The sequence below is a fragment of the Ceratotherium simum genome, chromosome 23 (genome assembly GCF_057802395.1).
Source record: "Ceratotherium simum simum isolate JZ-2026a chromosome 23, ASM5780239v1, whole genome shotgun sequence".
In the NCBI taxonomy this organism is placed as follows: Eukaryota; Metazoa; Chordata; class Mammalia; order Perissodactyla; family Rhinocerotidae; genus Ceratotherium; species Ceratotherium simum.
The window spans coordinates 27,027,536-27,048,341 of record NC_141922.1 but is presented as its reverse complement, the minus strand read 5'-3'; the positions used below and the strand labels follow the sequence as shown (position 1 = coordinate 27,048,341).

The 20,806-nt window shown below is 32.9% G+C and overlaps 1 protein-coding gene across 4 annotated transcripts in view; it reads right to left on the bottom strand.

Annotated features, from left to right (window-relative positions):
• CSMD3 (CUB and Sushi multiple domains 3) overlaps window positions 1-20,806 on the bottom strand; it is a 1,195,693-nt gene that overhangs the window by 1,009,561 nt on the left and 165,326 nt on the right. For all 4 annotated transcript variants that reach the window (XM_004431279.3, XM_087447535.1, XM_004431280.3 and 1 more), the window contains exon 3: window positions 18,999-19,111. In XM_004431279.3, the coding sequence (XP_004431336.2) occupies window positions 18,999-19,111 (113 nt within the window). The remainder of the gene's footprint in view (window positions 1-18,998; window positions 19,112-20,806) is intronic.

The window sequence follows — 20,806 nt, the reverse complement described above, 5'->3', positions numbered from 1 at the left end:
CCATAAACAACACATGGATATATACTGCAGATAGATATAAGAATTTCGAGAGTGATGGGCAGACCAAACTAAGAAAGGCCAGTATCTGAATTTGACACTCTCTCCCTATATCGTATCAAGAGATTACAGAAGCCCCAGTAGCAGAAAATCAGAGCAGTTAAATAGAAAATAGAAAACGCATTCTGTTTAATTGGGGGCATAAGGAAGCAAGTGTTCTGCTTGACTCCCTAACCCAATAGAACAAGAACTTAATTCTCATAACTAGAACACAGATCAATAATATGGATGTTAAGCTAAAAGCCCAGATTGTAAGAGCAGATTTGAACTAAACCAATGCATGGGCTGAAGTTATATGTCAGATTTCCTAAAGCAGGACTCACATTGCTTCTGGGGTGATACCTGATAGTTCAGTGGCCCTTACCATAGGGATTGCTGGGGACATCAGGACAAGTCAGTTGACAAAACCAATTGATTTTTTTCTTTCTTATCAATTCTAGGTCACATTTTTATTTCTATTCTGTCATCCCTTCACTGGTATTGATAGACCTTAGTGCTATAATATTCTCTTTGGCCGAGTACAATTGATATTCGTTTCATATTTTTCTGCCTTAAAATCAGTTTTAAGGTTATTTTTTTCTTTTGTCCTTTACTACTCTGTAATTCTCCATTTTTCCCTACCTAACTATGTAACTTAAAAATATTCTCTAATGACGATGTTTAATCATCTCCAACTATTCTATATTTTTTCTCCTGCTATCGCTGGCCCATTTACTCATTTCCATTCAAGTCTGTCTTTCTTTTCTCTCTACCTCATCTCTTCCTTTCTATGAGAGCTTTTCATGGGTCATGATCCTTGCAACATGTACTGAAAACATTATTTTTCCACTAAAGTAAACCATGGCTTCCATAACTTATCCTCATACACAGAGAAAGCCAGAAAGCACATTTAGCTTCTGTGTGTGGACTGAAATTTATGTCTTCGGTCTGCCAGTTTATGAGCCACCCCTGTCACTGATCCTAGGATCTAGTTACATAACTTTTCTTCCAGATATAATTCCTATAATTTTATTTGTTAATTATACCTCAATAAAGCTGAAATTAAAAAACTAACAAACAAACCTTCAGTTCTTTCCTAATGCCTGACACGATCTACTCCTCTACAATTAGGTATCATGTCTTTCTGTATATATCACCCACTTTGGACCTGCAAACATCCAAATTGACACCACTATCCAGAATACAAAATATTTTTTAACATCCGGAGTATGACCCTGTTGTTCACAACCGACTTGACTTCACCTGTACATTTTCCAACTTGTCTGCTGAGCTGTAACCTGATTCTCACTTTGGGGCCCAGTCCTCCTTATCCTGTAGCTACCCACTATGATTAAGCACTGAAAATTTCTGGAAGTTCTCTGATATTCCTCTTAAAATTAGCAAACACCTCCATCCTGCCACACTTAAACTTTTATATCCCATCTTTTTCAAAAAGTTTAGCACGTTCAATAATTTACTTCTCCATGATGGACATATTAATTAGCTTGAATGTGGTAATCATTTCATAATGTGTACATATGTCAAAATATCCAGCTATACACTGTTAAAAAGAAGAAATAACAGGCCCAAAATGGAGTCATTTTGTCCTCAAGACAGCAAAAACCAAGACTTAACTATAAATTCAGCCCCTCCCAGGAATGTGACCCTTAAACAGTTAATCTGTAATTCCCCTGACTAGAACTAGTGAGATAACATGCCTGATAAAACCCTTGCCCTTCTCTTCTCCCCAAAAGTAGAAGTCTTGACCTGAAACAATCTTTTCTTTTCTTTTGCTAATACCTTCTTGCCCCACTCTTTTTCTGCCTATGATAACCTTCCATTTTGTATACAAAATGGAGCACCCTTCTAGTTGCTAGATGGGATACTGCCCGATTCATGAATCGTTTAATAAAGCTAATTAGATCTTCAAATTTACTCGGTTGAATTTTTTTAACAATCCCCTAAATATACACAATTTTTATTTGTCAATCATACCTCAATAAACCTGGAAAAACTAATCTGCCCCTCCTCCTCTTACTATTAAAGGTCTTAGGAATTAATATTCAGAAGACATTTTTGAAGTCATTTAGTTAGGTCTCCTCTTTTTACATCTTGATAAGAAATTTTCACATATTGAGGTACATGGGTTAGCTATTCTGGTTTAAACCTGATTCAGCCTGAACGAAAGAAGACTGACTTATGGCCTAATGCAATGTATACATTGTATATCTGTTTTAACCATTAAAGATAAGGATGCATTAAACATTATTTCAAAGTAAAAGAATACATTCTTTGAAGATAAGAATGCATACTTCCTTTCCTATGATGTCAATGTTAGTACTCCTGAAGGTAAGTCTGTTTTCTGGGACATCAAGGTCATATAGACCTACTAATCTGTAACTAAACACCTCCTTCAAACTTTGATGAATATGTATCCTGGGCATGTTTGATGTATGTTCTTTGTTCTAAAAATATATAAAAGTGTACTAAAAACCATCCTTCTCCAGATGCTTTCTTTCCTTGTAAGGACTGCCTTCCTGGGCTATAGTCCTCAGCTTAGCTCAAGTATAACTCACCTTATCTGTTTTATCTACAGATTAGTTATTGGTTATTTGTGTTGACAATCCAAAGGTTAGAAGCATATTTAACTTTTTGAAGTTCACAAAGAGCAAGGCCTCTAATATTCAGTTTCACTCTTAAAATTTTCAAAAATTTTCTGACAAAGTATATACTTATCATTGACTATTTGTCTAGTGAACTTTTCAAATGGCTATGGAATTTCAGTGAGCTTTCTCCTTGGTCTCGTTGCTGAAAGATTAAAAAATTAATTTAATTGGGTCACAATTGTTAATAAATTGTATTTTCTTTTCTTAATTTTTAACTAGAAAACTGAGGAGACGTACTAACTCTAGTCTGTGCCTCTATTTTCATCTAATAAGAAAAAATAAAAGCTAAATTCTCAGCATTTCATCCTTCTAGAATTTTCTGGGTGTTCTTAGTACATACTGGAGAATTAAAGTTGAAGTATAAGGAATATTTCAGAATCTTTTAAGATTTTAGTCCTTTAAGGGAAAAGAATGAAACCTGTACTCAAAAGATTAAGTAAAATTGTAAAAACTTTAGATATGCACGCATTGAAAATATTCCCAGGGTACACCTAGTCTCAGCACTCCACAATTCCCTCTAAATATTATAAAGTGACCATAAGTCCAGCTTATAATGTTAAAATATTGCACCTAAATTCGAATCATTTGTGAAGGTTGCTACTGGAACCTTCTATTCACAGGAGACTCATGACCCATTAGTTTCAACACAATGCCCTATTAACATAAAAATGAATTTGGCCATGGGAAAGGCTATTAAATTCCACCAAGAGCTGTAAGTGTAGATTTAGATTTCCCCTTACAACACTAAATAACAGTGTCCCTCATCCGGTCAAAGAAAGAGAGGCATAACTGAAGTTTTATGCGTCAAGATTGGGGACAACTTCCTCATTTCTTTTTAAATAAAATAGGTAAAAATGAAAATGGAGTAGAAATCCTGAGAATTCTAATTTACCTGAAACTTTTAGGCATCTTTTTAGATCCAACAATTCAGATCATATTTATTTTCTAGCAACACACAATATTAAAGTCATCATGGATCACAGTTGGCACTTATTTCTTCATTCTTCCCAGTATTCATTCAATAGTAATTTTTTGAACGCCAATTAAGTGAAGGCATTACACGTTTGGAAAAGTATGGGTAGTTCAAGAAGGCTAGATTCTAGAATGCAAGTGGGAAAATAGGAGATGAAGATGAAAAGGTAAGAAAGGACCGGATTTTCTTCTTTCTTTAATTCACATAAGGCCATGACTTCAATTGGGAGTCCCAGGAAGATTTATTAGACAAAGACATGATTCCCTTCTTAGTCCTCCAAATGCTGAGCAACAATATTACCTTAGGATATGTAAATGTAAAACTGTGGATATTTTAAGTCCTTCATTACATATAGGAAAGAGAATTGAACTAGAGATTGAGACTACGTTTTAGATTCCAGCTCTGTTCTTATGTACAATAAAAGCTTCCCCCCATTACCTGATCTCTGATTCTTCACTTGTTTTTTGTTTGTTTTAAAGTTATAAAATGGAGAATGTTTACTGTGCTGGCAATTAAGAGCATATGTGTTGATATTTCTATGAACACACTTTAACAACTGTGAAGAGCTATAAACATTAAGATTTTGTAGAAAAACAATGATGAAGCAACACTTTTTTTTTTCTGTTTTGTACTGTAGTTTGTTTGGTTTACAGTGAGCTGAAAAATATTGCAATTCTGAAAGTTGAAATATCTGATCACTAATTGGATCAATTATCCTCATTGTATATTACCTTTGACATCATTAGTTTGTGGAGATAAAAAATTATACAATTAACATGTTTAGTTCTACTAATGAGGGGTGGCCATAATACAAAACCAGAATATATTCCAAATCCACACCAATTACTGAAACGACAGAGATTTTAAAACTGAAAATACACAGATTTTATAATTTTTAAGAAGTGTCCCTATCTAATATTTGCCTCTAAATGTGTTTCCTAAAAATATTTAATTATAATAATATATATGGCAATTAGTTTATAAATCATTTCACTTTAAACATCTTAATTGTGTATTTTTACCACTTATTTTACAGTGTTGATAATAAATTAACTAATTTAAAGGAGAAAATGAATTAATTAATTTATGCATAGACTGTGTCATTGTTTAGACCTCTGATTCTTTGTCTAACATGAATATTTAGTATAGTAAATAAATATATCAAAAGATGCAATTATCCAAATGATGGGAAATGTGCTACATGACTGTCCTACATGCTATTAGTGAATACAGGGACAAGAAGATTTCAGGAGAAGCAATTGCAGGAAGAAACTAGAAGCAGAAATAAAAATTTGAACTTTAGGTTATGAAAGTATCAAATACTTTTATTCTGGGTGTGTTGCTAAATATTCTATTTTTAAATATGTTCATGCCCAGAAAGAGGTCAATGGAGAATACTATTCAAATCCAAGTCATTTGTTTTCTTAAAGAATATAAGACACTTCAGATGCATCTTAAAAATTCTTATAACAAGATTTGGATTTGTAATAATTTAAATATGAAGAATTTTATTCTCAGCATCAATGCTATTCATTATTTCCCCAGAGCAAGAGCTTGTGACAGCTGCAAAATCACCTAATAGTATCAGTGTAATTGAAGCTGGCATAATAGGCTCAGTCATCTTACAGTCTGCTCACTACAAGACTTTATAACTCAGTGTTTTCGGAAGTTAACAATTGGAAATACTGAAGAACTTCATAATTTGCAGAATGGGATTGTTTCCTAATAATAAAAAGTGAAACTAACAAGGCGGAGTGCAGAAACACCCTTTTCAGCTGATTTTTATTTCTAACTATGAAAAGTGATTGACATCAATTTCGACCATGTTGCAGGAGGAAAAGTAGGATACTTTAGCCGCAACAAATTCCAACTCCTACTGAAGCCACTAAAACATAGCTTAGTGATGGTATTTTGGAATAACATGATGACCAAACTGACATTGAAAATTTAAAACAAAATATAAAAGATTTTACATCATGTGGTTTGTGGTGTGTGGGATAGCAGGATTGGCGTCACCTACGATTCTGTTAGAAATGTAGGATCCTGAGCCCCACGTCAGTTGTTTGAAGTAAGAATCAGCTGTTTAACAAGATCACCAAGTAGTTCTTATGAACACAAAAGGGTGGAAAGCCCTGCTTTACACCAACATAAGAGAAAAAGAAATGCGGGTTATAGATAATGAGGCCTTAGTTTCGGTAGTCAGCCTGCCATTTACTGCCTTTGGGCTGGTAAACGTTTAACAGCTAGTTCTCTGGGGGGAAAAAAAAATCTGCTTTTAACATTTTGCTGATTTCCATAGTGTAAATACTCCCAACATAGCCAATTTCAAAATTGTGTTGCTATTTATTGAGAAAAGCATAGAGAGGAGACAATTTTGAATTCAGGAAAGACATCAGGTTGGAAAATATGATGGGCAATTATAGTAAAATAATTGCAAAAATGCCACCATTTCTTCATCCCATCTCCCACTGATACACTCCCTCTGCCGCATAACACTGTTGTGCCCTTGTGGTCTGATCCTGGGCTTGTTTATGTGACTTCCTTTAGCCAATGGGAGGTTAGTAGACCAAATCAAGCACACCTTGACAAAGTGCTTGTACATTTCCATTTTTCTCATGTTTGCACCTCTGGTATAGGCGTGGGAACATGCCTAAAATATCCTGTTAGTAGATGAGAGGCTTGAGTATTGCCAGATCACCTCAGTTGTCCCAGATGGGGTCAACTGGATTAGTCAATAAGCAGAAACATGAGTGAGTCCAGCCAAAATCACCAGAGTGACAGAGCCAATCCCCTCAGAAGGTTGAACAATAAACATTTATTTTGCATGCTTCTGAGGTTTTGTGATTGTTTCATAGCAATAGCTAAATGATAGCTATGTTCAGTGGTTGTTTCAGACACTGGAGCGAATTAGCCCGTGAAGAACATGAGTGTACATAGAGATGAGGGCCAAAGACTGAGCCCTGTGTCACTCCAATATCTAAAAAATAACAGGAGGACCTACCTAAGGGGTCTAAAGCACGAAAGTATATTAGGGGGAAATCAATGAAAAAAAGGTCATCCTGGGAGGCAAGCAAAGGAAATGTTTTAAGAAGAAGAGATGGGTACGATGTGTTAAATGCTGAAAAGAGGAAGAGTAATTTGGAAAAGGACCTTAAAATCTGGCAATGTTTCTATCATTGGTGACCTTGACAATAAGAGATTCAATTGAATGGTAGAGGGCAAAGTCCCAATTGAAATGTATTCAAGGAGGTAAATTAAAAATGGACAATGTGACCATAGAAAATATAAACATCTTTATGAGAACTTTTTTTTAAGGAGCACTAGGGAGATAGAGCAAGGGCTGGAGGTAATTCAGGGTCAAGACAAGTTTGTTTATTTGTTTGTTTTCATTTACCCTAAGAGGAGAGCTAAATACCATATGGCTTTATGAAAAATAATGGGAAAGATTTATTAGGAAAAAATGGATGATACACAAGACATAGAGGACAATCGCAGAAACAACGTTGCTGAGTAAAACAAATAACAAAATGACAAAACCGCCAAATTTAGTGCACAAGTAGAGGGTTTGGCCTATATAGATTCCATCATGTTTCTAAGTTCATACATACATGTAGCCGTGTACCCCAAAGGTAGGAAATCCTAAAATTAATCAGAATCATCATTCTATTCAATCACTGAACGCTGACTAACCGTCCTGAATCAATGGATTTTCCCTTAGCACATAATTAGTAAACCATGCAATTGGTTTATTATAGCAATATAATTTATTGTTCATTCATTTACATTTATAAACATTTACTTCATTTTATTATTAATTAATCAAGATTTCTAGTAGACATAACTAATTTTACAATAAACAGTGTTCTAGCATTTTCTATGTAGTGATGTTCTCATTTTATACTTCTGATCTAATGCTATTATGCAATCCTCCATAATAATTGAGGGATTGTTGATTTATTCACATTATGATTCCACACATTTACCCTTAAATACTTTTGAGAACTTTTGATGATCCTAAGACTCATTTAAGTTTCTAGTAAAATCACATAAACAATTTAAAATTGTACTTATTTTTCTTAATACAATAGTGCTAGAACACATTCAAAAAGTGTTTTTCAAAGACTTTTTTTTCAAGTGGCAAAAAAATGTGAAAAAGTAATATAGACTATTTAACAGACACGTTAACATGAGAAAATAAAAATAGGCGTTTGAATACTATTGAATAATAGTATTCAAAAGTCACAGAAATCTTTAGGATTTATTTAAAACTGCTATTATCATTGTCATATATTTTTATAAAAAATAAACTATGTGAAGTAATGCTGGGTTGCACACATCTAGTTTTCACCCAATCACATACTATGATGAATTTTATTTATCAATTTCAGATAGACATTGCATATCTAAAGTGATAGTTTTATTGTTGAAGAAACAAAAATAATACAAATTTAATATAAATTTGAAGTAGACCTCCATGACAAAATTTAGTTCATGTGATAAATGTACTTCAGTGCCTTTGTAAACAGCTGCTGGTAAAATGACATACATGGTTTATTGGAAAAATATAAGGTTTGAGTTACTGATACTGTTAGCATATTTTCCACTATAGATAAAATTATATCAGCTTGACTCAAGAGAGCAAAATGAAGTAATACATGGTCATAAATAAAGAAATTTAAAGATAATTGAAATGTAATCTAACAGGCTTTCAGACTAATTCCTTAAATTAAATTAATAATGTAGAGCCTTTAAAACTTCACAAAGATGGACTTCCTCGGACAATTACAGAAAAATAAAGAAACAAAATTTCCAAAATTGATGAAATGGGAATTCTCATTTACAGTATAAGAAGGCTGTGTACTATCCAATATAAATCAAAATATACCATCTATTGCTTCCGTATCTCAAATCTTTCTCTAACTCATAATCAGAAGTTAATACGAATTCTCTCTTCTTATGTTAATCAACTCATATCTAAAAGATTTCATTTGATACATCTCTCATTTGAACACATATCCTTTTTAATTACTTTGACTTCATCTCATATTTCTTCTTCATGGCTACTAAGTTCAGAAAATACTTTTGTCATTCTCCCCTAACCACAAGTCAAAATATTTATAAACATTAAGATTAGTGTTAATGATAAATTTGTGTTAAGTTAAAATCTTTTATTCTCATGCTTTTGTGTTTTTAGTTTTTTAGTAAATTTTCAATTCATATGTTTCACACATTTCTTATCAGAGACAATAGTGTTTTTATATATGTAATATAAATATATGTGTTTGTCCTATAGATTTCAAATTTTAAATCTCCATTTTCTTTTGCCTTTTAATATAAGAATGGCTCTTTTATTATTTTTATTATTATATTCAGCAGCTTTCACATTTTATTTAGTCTAATCTATCAATCTTTTCCTTAGTGGCGTATTTTCCTTTTGGCTTTTGTAGTTAGACACCTTTCCTCTCCCAAGAACTGACAATATTCTGCTAAATTTCTTCATGGACTATACATTTTCATTTCGAAAATTTAATTATTTATAGTCACTTGGAATTTATGTTGTGGTAACTATGTTAGAAAATCTGCTCAACACATCATATAAACTAGTATTATCCTGATATAAAATAAAAAATAGTACAAAAGGACAAAATGAGAGACTACATGAATAAATATAGATGGAGAAATCCTTGTGAAATCATGATGGAGTAGGTGTATCCCACACTATAGAATGATAGTTCAACAAACACCCATAAATATAAAGGATGGAAAAGAAGGAAAGAAATGGTACTCATTATTTTCAGATGATATTTACAAAATTACCCAACGGTATATATAGAATGTTGTTTCTTATTAAGTACTTTTTAAAATAATCCTAAATATGGCCCATAAAAATTTTGAAATTTTTAGATAGCATCTACCCATTTGAAGGATCTTCATATAACAATACTTAAAGGTATCTTTTATTTGGAATCTTTAAAAGTAGTTGAAAATTGTCTAAGATTTATTGAATTCAGATGCTGTAGTGGTAGAAGAGTATACACATGTGTTGGGAAACAATTCTCCATATGCCTCTCATGTTTTCCGTATCTTCTAAGCAGAGATGCTCACTCTCTTTGTTCAGCAACAATATGAAAATATTATCTCCCTCCAGAGCAAAGAGCCTGTCTACTTACTATCTGTTATAAAAGATCCCAGCTCCCTAAGAGCAGAGTTCGTTTTCTGTAGCACAACCCACTCTGTGGGTGCCATCTGGCCCTCTTCTTATTGCCCTCTGAGAATTGAGGCATTGGGAACCTGAACAATTGCTGATACTCTGCTTATTTCTATCTCTGTATGTAATAAAGTCCTTTTCCCTGACTCAGTAACTGTTTTGTGTCTTCTGCCAGTATCCATGAAACTATGGCAGGCTAACTTGTTAATTTTCCAGCGTGGCAAAGTCTCAGAATCTTCGCAGTTCTTGAAAATATGTAGACACACAGAACTAAAAAGTTTTTACAGATGGGTCAGTAGTTTCTGTTATTCTGTTGTCACTAGGAGAAAATAACTATAATTAATCAAAATGACAAAGAGAACACTCTGTTATAGTCTGGCACATATTGTTACTTTTGATTCTTGGTATCATCTCTTCTAGCCACAATGTCTGTACCAAGATGTTTGTTCTTTGCTTCAAGGCTCTTATAATTATCCATAAAGGTCTTATGAATTTTTGTTTATACTCTTACTTAAAGGACAGTATTTATTTAACAAGTCTTATTCAATTAATTTCTACATAAGACTTGGCATTCTCCCATTGTGCCTTGTTTTCAAGTCAATCAGAACAACTGCCTTGCCATGCTCCAGTTTTGTCTCTAGCGCTACCTGTTAGCTCAGAGCTGTACCTTTTGAGCAGATTACTTCTCTTAGCCTCTGTCAGGGTTTTGACCTTTGTCACTGGAAGAACATTGCACATGTGTGAAAAGTGTCATTTCTTTCCTTGGTTCAAGCTGAAAGTGGATTACCCCACTGGCAGCACTATGATTCTGGGGAAACCCTGGCTAAGGGTGCTTCTCCATAACTTATTTAGCCCAAATAACACTTGGGTAGATTGTCATATCCATTTTCTTATTTGAACAACACTCTAAGAAAGATAAAACAAATGGCTGGGTATAGCATTCCTTTTAAGAAAATGGAAACTCAAAGAGTTTATATGACATGACCAAACATTATAAGATATATGGATATATAGATATATGTATATTGAATATATAATATTGATATATATACATATTGATATATATAATATATATATTGAATATATAATATTGATATATATCAATATATCACTGGATATATTGATATATATCAATATATAATATTGAATATTATATATTCAATATGCAATATTAGATATATATCATTATTAACAATATGTAATATTGACTATATATGGTGGAACAACAAAGATACTAGCTAACATGTTTTGAATGTTACATATCAGGCACTGCTCTGTGGATGTTACATTATTAACTACCTTGATCTTCAAAACAACTTTGTAGAATCAGTATTATATTATTCATTTTACATTATGAAGAACTGAGCCTCACAGCATCTGACTGATAAAGTTAGCATTAAATATTAGATCTTTTAACACCATGTCCAGTATTTTAAAAATTTTCACACTATCCTATATTTTTCACTAAGAAGAAAGACATGCTATATTAAAAAACACATTCATATTAAAAAGTGGTCATCTTGAAAAATAAAAATCTGAAGTGCACTATAAGATTATAAGTAAATTGTATCTAACCTATGCAATAGAATATAAAGATTTGCTATTTACTAACCTAAAAGAAAGCAATTTACCAAAGTAAGAAGAAAAAAATGTAAAGAATACATTAACTATATCTCTTTTTAGGTAAAAATGGATCCACTTAGGCTGATTAATAACAAACTACATCTTTCGTTATTTTTAGTCTTGTATTTTCTATCCCATTTTGACCTATCACCTAAATGAGTCGCTCAACATGATGTGCTAGGCACAATTCTAAGATTGGCTGCAAGATTTCCATCCCCTGTCCATGAGTGCAAGTGGAACCTATGGATATAATGGGATAGTTTCCCCCTTCACTAGATTACACTGTATGGCAATGGTAATGGGCTAGTCCCTCCTGTGATAATGTTATGCTATGTAGGACTCCTTACTAGCCAAAAGGAAAGGGAGATAAAGTCAGAAAGAGTGCTCTAGCTGAGCTGGAAGAAAGCCAGGTTGTGAGCAGCCTTTGTACAGTGGGGATAGGAATGGTAAGGAACCACAGACAGCCTATAAAAAAGTCCACGGTCAATACCTGGCAGGAAAAGAGGGACCTCAGTCATATTGCCGCAAGGAAGTAAATTCTACCAGCAACCTGTATGCTTGGAATAGGACCCTGGCCCTAGGTGTAGTCACAGTGCTAGCCAACACCTTGACTGCAGCCTTGTGAGCTCTGAGCTGAGAACTCATCTGACCCCTGCCAGATTTCTGGCCTATAGAACTATGAGATTATAATTTGTGTTGTGTTAGTCTGCCCAATGGTGGCAATGTGTTATGCAGCAATATAAAACCAATACAGGTGGTAATGATCATTTTATGGAAAAAATTCCTTTAAATATCACTATGAGACATAAATGTGATGATATATCTGTATGGAAAGGCATAATGAAATACTCTATGAAGCATAGTGAGTGATGACTAGTGCTTCACAGTTATGACCAAAAGAGCACACTGTCAGAGAGCTGTTTGTAAAATGAGAAATAGTCTTCAACTAGAAGCACAGTGAAAGAAGCAAAGGTACTGATAAGTGCATTCAAAGATGACGGATAACCAAAGAAATTATTATAAATGCAAATGAATATAAAGAAAACTACTTAGAAGAATTAAATTATTTTAACTACATATTTGGAAATGTTTTCATTAACCTAATAATTAGATAAAGAGAGCAATAACTAATGAACATTTAGTTACCTGAATAATACTAAAAGTCCCACAACCAATGCCCTGAGGTCAATTCACATTTCGTTACAAGAAGAAGCATCAACGTGTTGTGTAAAGAGTGTTATTAATTAATATTGCTTCAGATTATCTTCTCGCATTCTTTTTGATTTTTCATCATCTGCTTCCCATCTGCTTGAGCCTCTTATCACTTTGCAGGAACTAAGATTATACTCCCCCCACTTACGACCAAATGAAAAACAGCTTCCCACGTTCATCAGCATTACAGTTTCACTTTTAAAAAATATAACTAAAAGAGTATACAAAATCTAAATAATATTCTAGGCAATATTACATATCACACTATCTATGAAAAGTATAATTTTTATTGGAATATTGAGTGCGTTTTGTAAACTATGTTGCCCTATGTGGCACGGCAAAAATTACTAAAAATCCATCTTAAGGCTGAGGATTGTTTAACAAGTGCTGAAAACGGGATTTGATGATGTAATTATTTCTCCACACAGAAAAATAATTTTATCTGATACAGTATGTATATCCATTGAATCAAAATGATTGATGCTGTTTATTTCTGTTGAAATATTTGATTTGTACATTTTATCTATGTTTATTTGTTATGATACTAAATGGTGTCCTATTAAAGAGCATAATTATTTTTATAAGGAAGAAATCGCTTCAAATTTAATTTTCTGTGATATGCCATCATACTTATAATCAAATAATAAACATAAAATTATATTTTTCTAACTTGCTACATTTTGGTAGGGGGGAATCAAGATAAATTCACAAATTAATTTTTTAATTAAGCTTATAGTATTTTTTAATCAAGCTCATCTTTTAAACCACTAGTTGTGTACTATCAATTATAACAACTTATCACAATGTATGGCCTTTGAATGTACGAAACAAACAAACAAAAATCTTTGACATATAATTAGAATCTTAAATTAATCGCTGTCTCAATTAAACTTCATTTTAGCACTCATATCAAAATGATAAATTATAGCAGTTGACGGATATGACACATTTAACAACATATATAAAAGAAATAAATTCAATGTGAAATGAGATTACGTACTAAGTTTAATCATTCTATTTCTGGAGAATAAAATACGATCTTGAATGCCATCCCATCTTTTCCATATGATGCACAAAGATTAAGTAGGTCATATATCATTGACTTTAGCAATTTTTCTTTTTCAACTTGTTTTTCTTTTTATGCTCTATGAGCAATTTTGTATTTTTAAAATGCCTCATAAAGAAACTATTTACTTCAAGAAAGTAAAGATTTTTTTTTCTTGGCGAGGAAGATTGTCCCTGAGATAACATCTGTGCCCATCTTCCTCTATTTTTGTATTTGGGACGCCGCCACATCACGGCTTGATGAGCTGTGTGTAGGTCTGTACCCGGGATCTGAACCTGTGAACCCCAGCCTGCTGATGCGGAGTGCACAGACTTAACCACTACACCACCAGGCCAACCTTAGAAAGTAAAGATTTTTGAGCAAAGAAAACATCCATAAAGAGTAAAATAATTTTATGTATCATTTATGACTTTTCTCAAAAGAAAGGCCCCGAATTGTAATCCTTATTTATTTAATGTCAATATCTGTGAATACCACAGATTCTAAGTGGTTAAACGCAGCCCATGTCTGCCTTTTAACACATTCACTTGAGTTTTAATTCTTTGAAATTGGGAGATGTATTAAATTTTTCTCATCACTGATGAAATTATTAGATATCCTGTATATCAGTTATCATATTCATTTAACTATAAATGGAATTATAGTTTATAGTTAGATATAAAATAAGTCTCCAAAATGTGTACAGTTTACATCTGTAGGGAATTTAAACAAATTTTTACATTAAGGTTAGTGTTTTGTTAAATTCTTGCTCATTATAATTTTTCATATAATGTTCTAGGGTGGAAAATCTGTGTAAAATGTTTAGCACTGTGATTGGCACAAAGAAATCACTCAATAAATATTACCTAGTAGTTGTGTTATTAGCCATATTTTTATATTTCTGAATCAAAATGTGAAAATGATTTAACAGCATATTTACTAAAAGTCAGCCTTTTATCCCTATAATTTCTTAATTACTTAGTCATACACATCAACAGTCATTATAGCATAATAACTACCTTGTGTTTAAAGTGATTTTCAAGACTATATTCTTATTTTTATGTCTGTTTCTTATAATTGAATTGGTTCACTGATATATGCTGAAATTATCCATTGAGATTATTCCAGACATTAAAGTAACCACTTCGTATAATATATATAATAATATGTAACAATTACACATAGTATGTGTATAATCCACTATATGCTTGGATTGTATTACTTTGTTTCCACAATAAGTGGTTCTAAAATGGTAAGATATTTCATGGTATATAACCATATGCTCTTTCACCTATAAAGAATGATTATACATCTTTGAAAGTAAAATATAAAAGGACTCCAGTATACAAAATAAATTTTATCAGAAACTAGAATATATTCTGAATTCTGTTTGGCAGATCTAGAACGACATAAGAGCATTTCCCACTGTATCTCTTACTAGTTTTACCCTGATCAAATTTTGAAAAATGGTTCTGTGACTATGCAACTTAGTAGACATTAGTGTTTCTCAAATTTATTGTTTCACAGAACAATATTTTACTCATTTATTTTAACATTAACAGACATATGAAACCAAAGTTCTGTGAAACAAACTTTGGGAAATAGTGACAAGAAGTTCAAGCATACGGTAGACGATAATGAGGAAAAAGAAAGATATAGGCAGCTAGATACTAATGGGGAAGCTTTTCCACAGAAATTTAACAACTCATAGCTTCAACTTCAAGAAATCTAAAAGAGAAGTGTTTTCAATAAATGGTTAAAAGCTCTTAAACTCAATAAAATTTATGAAACAAGGACATCACTTCCAGTTTTAAAGTAAATGGGCTGAAGTAGGGCAATAGAAGTTTGCTAACAACAGAGAAGTTCTCTGAAGATCACAGACTGACTTACATTTATCAATTATTTATTCTACATTGGATTTACAATTAGAATTGCAATGTATATTTTAGGGCGTTACTCCCGAGTCTGATTCAGGATATGTAACTGGGGCCAAGAAGTCTACATTTTAACAAATTCTCCTGATGATTCTGATGCATGTGGTCCAATGTTGGCAGTTGGAGAAACAAAGATAAATGCACAAATATCACTAATAAATAGAAATCTCATAAATTCTTTTTACAAGGACAAAGTCTTAGAAACTTGAAAAGATGAAGAAAAATTTAGTGAATGATTATATAGAGGGAGATGAAATGAAAATAAATGAGATTCAGACATTATAATCATCTTGAACAAAAAAACACATGCAGGTATAAATTTAGAGGAAACAACCAGATTAGTATATTAATTTTATTGTACCATGGGTAGGGTCCAGACATGTAGTTTGAGATAATTGTGGAACAATAACATAGATCCAGAATGCAGGGAGGTAGGACGGGCTTTGAAATCTCAAATTGAATTTTCTGGACTTCACAATACACCAGTTAGCCTTGATAGTATCACTGACCATGGTTAAATAAAAAAATGCTTGTAGCTACTCACTCTATAAAATTTTATATATTGTTGCACATGGTGTGGTAGGACAAATGAAGCCCCCCCAAAAAAATATCTCTGGAGCCTGTGACTATGTCATGTTACATGGCAAAAAGGACTTTGGAGATGTAATTAAGTTTAAAGATTTTAACATAGGGAGATTACTTATTTAGGTGGGGTAGAGTCTAATCACATAGGCCCTTAAAAGTCAAGCAACTTCTCCAGCTGAAGTCAGAGATGTGTGGGGGAAGAAAGTAGTAGAGAGATGCATCAGAAGGAGAAGTCAGAGAGATTTCAAGGATGAGGATTCGATGCACCAGTTGCTGGTTCTCAGATGTACAAGGAAGAGAGAGAGGCCTCTAAGAACTGTGGGCAGTAGATTCCTTTTAGAGCCTTCTGATAAGATCCCAACCAACTGACATTTTTATTTCAGTCTTGTAAGACCTTGAGCAGAGAAACTAGCAGAGACCACCAACACTTCTAAGCTACAGAAACTGTGAGATCATATATTTTTGTTGTTTTAAGCTGCTAAATTCGTGGTCATTAGTTACGGTAGCAATAGAAAATTAATACATGTGGTGAAAGATACCATCACAAATCAATACCTGAAGATGTTCTACAGCATCATAGCCAATCTCTCACTACTACCTGGATGCCTAGTACCTTATATTTTAAGTCAGGGCCTCCCAATCATACGTTTAAATGTCATGAAGATACATGAATCCATTTTCACTGAAGCAGAAAAAGATAGAGATTTAATGTTGCATACAAAGAAACAATGTAGAGCTACGAAAATATTTTTGAGTATATTTCATGAAACTTGACAGTCAAACCAGAAAACATGGCAACATCAGAATTCATCTTCCAAGTTACTACAATTTCAGTATACTTAATACTTACTGAAAGAATAAACTAACCAAAATATCTTTATATGTTGAAGAACTGAGTACAGGTTTTCTATTAAGGAGCCTTTAATGGAAAATTATTGTATTACTAACTCCTTCAATATTGCCAAAATTACACTTAAAATTAAACCTTTGTGTTTATAGTGTTTTAAACTATGAATTAAGTTGTCAAGATAAAAATACTCAACTATTGTGAAAGTACCTTCCAAAAATAGTGAATATTACTATCACAACGGAGGAAAATAAGTCTTGGAATGCATCCTCCTCTACTAGACAAAAGACAGTTCAGAAATTAATTAGGTAGAAAATAGTGTTCAAAATGCTGCAATATGGTATTATTTAGGATATAAAAAAGAGAAAATATTTTTACTCAATTGTTTGCTAGAGGGTATTTTTTCTAGTGAGAAAGACAGCATTAGATGAAATGTTTAGTTTAAAACTTTCCCCATACGCAAACTGTCACCCTTTATACTATAGCAACTCTATTTTATATGATTGTTTTCTAGTGTGCTCTTTAAACATATCATATTTCGAATCATTACGTGCATTAGAAAGTAACGGCCCTGCTACTGTATTTGTGTATCTCTTATGATGATATTAGAGCTGGTGTGATGCATTCTGGTAATATGGCTCTGGGGAGGTGAGTTGAAATCTGGTCTGCTATTCCCATGGGTAAAGGAGGGGCTCTTCCCTAAACTAGGTGAATTTTATTGTCAAATCATATAGAGAAGAAATTACAAGTCCATGACCTCTGTCTGAAACCCTTCGGAATAGATTGGTTTTGCTCTCAGAATTTTTTCACATTTTACACAAGGAAAACATGCAGATTCTGAACATTTTTAACACCATCAGCAGAGCCTGTGGTACCACCCAATTATCGAACAACATTTGCACAGTGAAACACGAGTACCCACACTACGTGGGATAAAAAAAGATTATAAATGGCCTCCAATCAGTTCAGGTCAGGTTTTGATGCCAAGAGACTTTGTGCCAAACTTCCAGATGATAAAAATCTTCAGTTTTTGTTTTTGATTTTTTTGTGTGAGGAGATCAGCCACGTGCTAACATCTGCCAATCCTCCTCTTTTTTTTTTTTCTTGCTGAGGAAGACTGGCCCTGGGCTAACATCCATGCCCATCTTCCTCCACTTTATATGGGACACCGCCACAACATGGCATGCCAAGCAGTGCATTGGTGCACGCCCGGGACCCTAACCAGCGAACCCTGGGCCGCCACAGCGGAGTGCACGCACTTAACGGCTTGCGCCACTGGGCCACCCAAAAAGCTTCAGTTTCAAGAGCTTCTTAGTTTTTGTCTTTGTGGTAAAGGGATTATGGATCTGTGGAACTGGAAAGACTGATTTAGAATGGAAGATGTCAACTCTTGTCTCTTAATGGACTTTTTCTCTTGACTTGAATTTACGGAGAAGACAGATTACCAGCTTATTTTCTGGCAGAGAGGCAAAGCACAGAAGAGAATAGGGTGGAGTCTGAGATGCCTGAATCTCAAATCAGGCCTAGTTTCCTGTTGCTCTCCATTTGGTTCCCTTTTATTAACCTATATCACTAACTAAACTAAATCACTAACCCTATAGTGATTTCATGGTCTCAGCTCCTGAGAAGATTTAAGGGAAAGATTTTCCTCGCTCTAGGCACACTGTAATGAAACATTAAAGCATACTAATTCTAGCATTTTATCATATACTAAAGATTATTAAGAAAATGAATCTCGGGACAGGATTTGATATAACAAGATGAACTCTGTTTTCCTTGCTGGTGATTCTTGTTCCATTTTCACCCTGCAGGATTTTGGTTTGAATACATTAAACTGGGCAGAGATCTTTTTATATTGCCATCACTTACCTTCATAGTACACTTTAAACCCATGAGCACTAACTGCAAAATCACTGGTCAAACGTAGTGAGAACACAGATTTGGTACTTGTCACTGGCGGTGGCAGATGGAATCCTGTTAACCTAAAAACATAAATGGAATTAATTGTTAGAGTTATAGACATTTTACCTAATAGAGTTGAAAGAGCGTTAAAAGTCATTTTATCAATCTCCAAGCTTTCTGTAAGTGTGCTTGTGTGTGTGTCTTTGTGTACGTGTGTATATGAATGTATTTATAACATGTTGATTAGAAGTCACTCATCAAAAGCAATTACTGTAAGTATAAATATACATTTATGTACGTGCGTGTGTACTGCTCGCATTACTGTTTATCATATCTATCACATATATCATCTATATGAAAATATTGATTAATTCAAACTTGGGGAAATGAGTTGTGAGAGTATGTGCTTGTGTGTGTTTTATGCCATTGATTTTAACAGCTGGACACTTCAATGACATTTTTGTCAAATAAATTATTTTCCTGAGAGTTTAGGATATATATAAAGAGTGGAAAGTATTTAGCGAGATTTAATATTAAAGGACGAGATGTGATCTAAATATGATATCTTGAAACTGAAATGTCTACAAATGAGAAGTGATTTTGTTTTATCAGATTCTAAAGTTCAAGTTCTATTAAAATTAATAGTTGCAAATTACTTTTTGGTTAATATTTCATATGTTTACATAAGAAATATTTTTCTGATATTTTTACCCATAATTTATTAGTTATTTTGCTAATAATTTATTGCATACAGTTACAAGCTTGATTATACAAAAGGTGACTTACAATTGCCTTTTTTTCTAAACTAGAAAAGAAAAATTAAAAATAAGAAAAAGCACATTCATGGGATAAAATTTTTCTAAAACTAATGAAGATAGTTTTTTATTTTTCTATGAATTGCCTTTTATATTTTTTCATTTCTTATTATTAATGTAAGGAAAAGAATTAAGAATTTTATGCAACGGAATTATACTGTCTTTCTTTATATACTTACCATTTTTTGCCCAACATTATATATGTAGGATTAATCTATGCTTAAATTACCACATATTTTTATTGCTGCATAGCGGTGGTTCTCAAGTTTGTCTCAGGTCTGCTTATACTCTAAAAATTTATTGAGAACCCCCCAAAAATTTTGTGGGCTAGATCTACCAATATTTACCTTGTTTAAATTAAAACTGAGAAAAAATTTTGTGTGAATTTATTACTTAATTTTAAAATAACCAGAATAAGCATGTTGCATGTTGATATAAATAATATTTTAATATGAAATAACTATCTTTTCCAAGAAAAAGAGAAGAATGCATTGTATTCTATTTTTGCAAATCTAAAGTCTGGGCTATTAGTAGAAAGCAGCGGGATTCTCATATCTGTTTCTTTATGCAATATTTTGCAATAGGTTATTTTGTTTGATGGATATGAAGAATCCTGGCCTCATTTAGATACCTAGTTGGAAAAGGAAAGAGTATTCCCTAGCTTTTGCAAATAAAAGCGGGTATTCTTTTTTGATACTACACAAAAACTTGACAAGTTAGCTGCAATGCTGAATTCAAACCATATCAATTAATTTGTTATACTCAACATTAAAATCCATTGGTTCACCTTGCCCATATAATAGATTATTTTTACTCATGCTTTTTTTTTTTAACATCATGCATTGGTCATTTGAAATATATTGGTTCATTGAGTTAGAGAGATCTTTCAAATGTTGATACATTTCATTATAAATAAGTATCAAAGAATTACATTTATTTTTATTGCTACTGATCTCATCA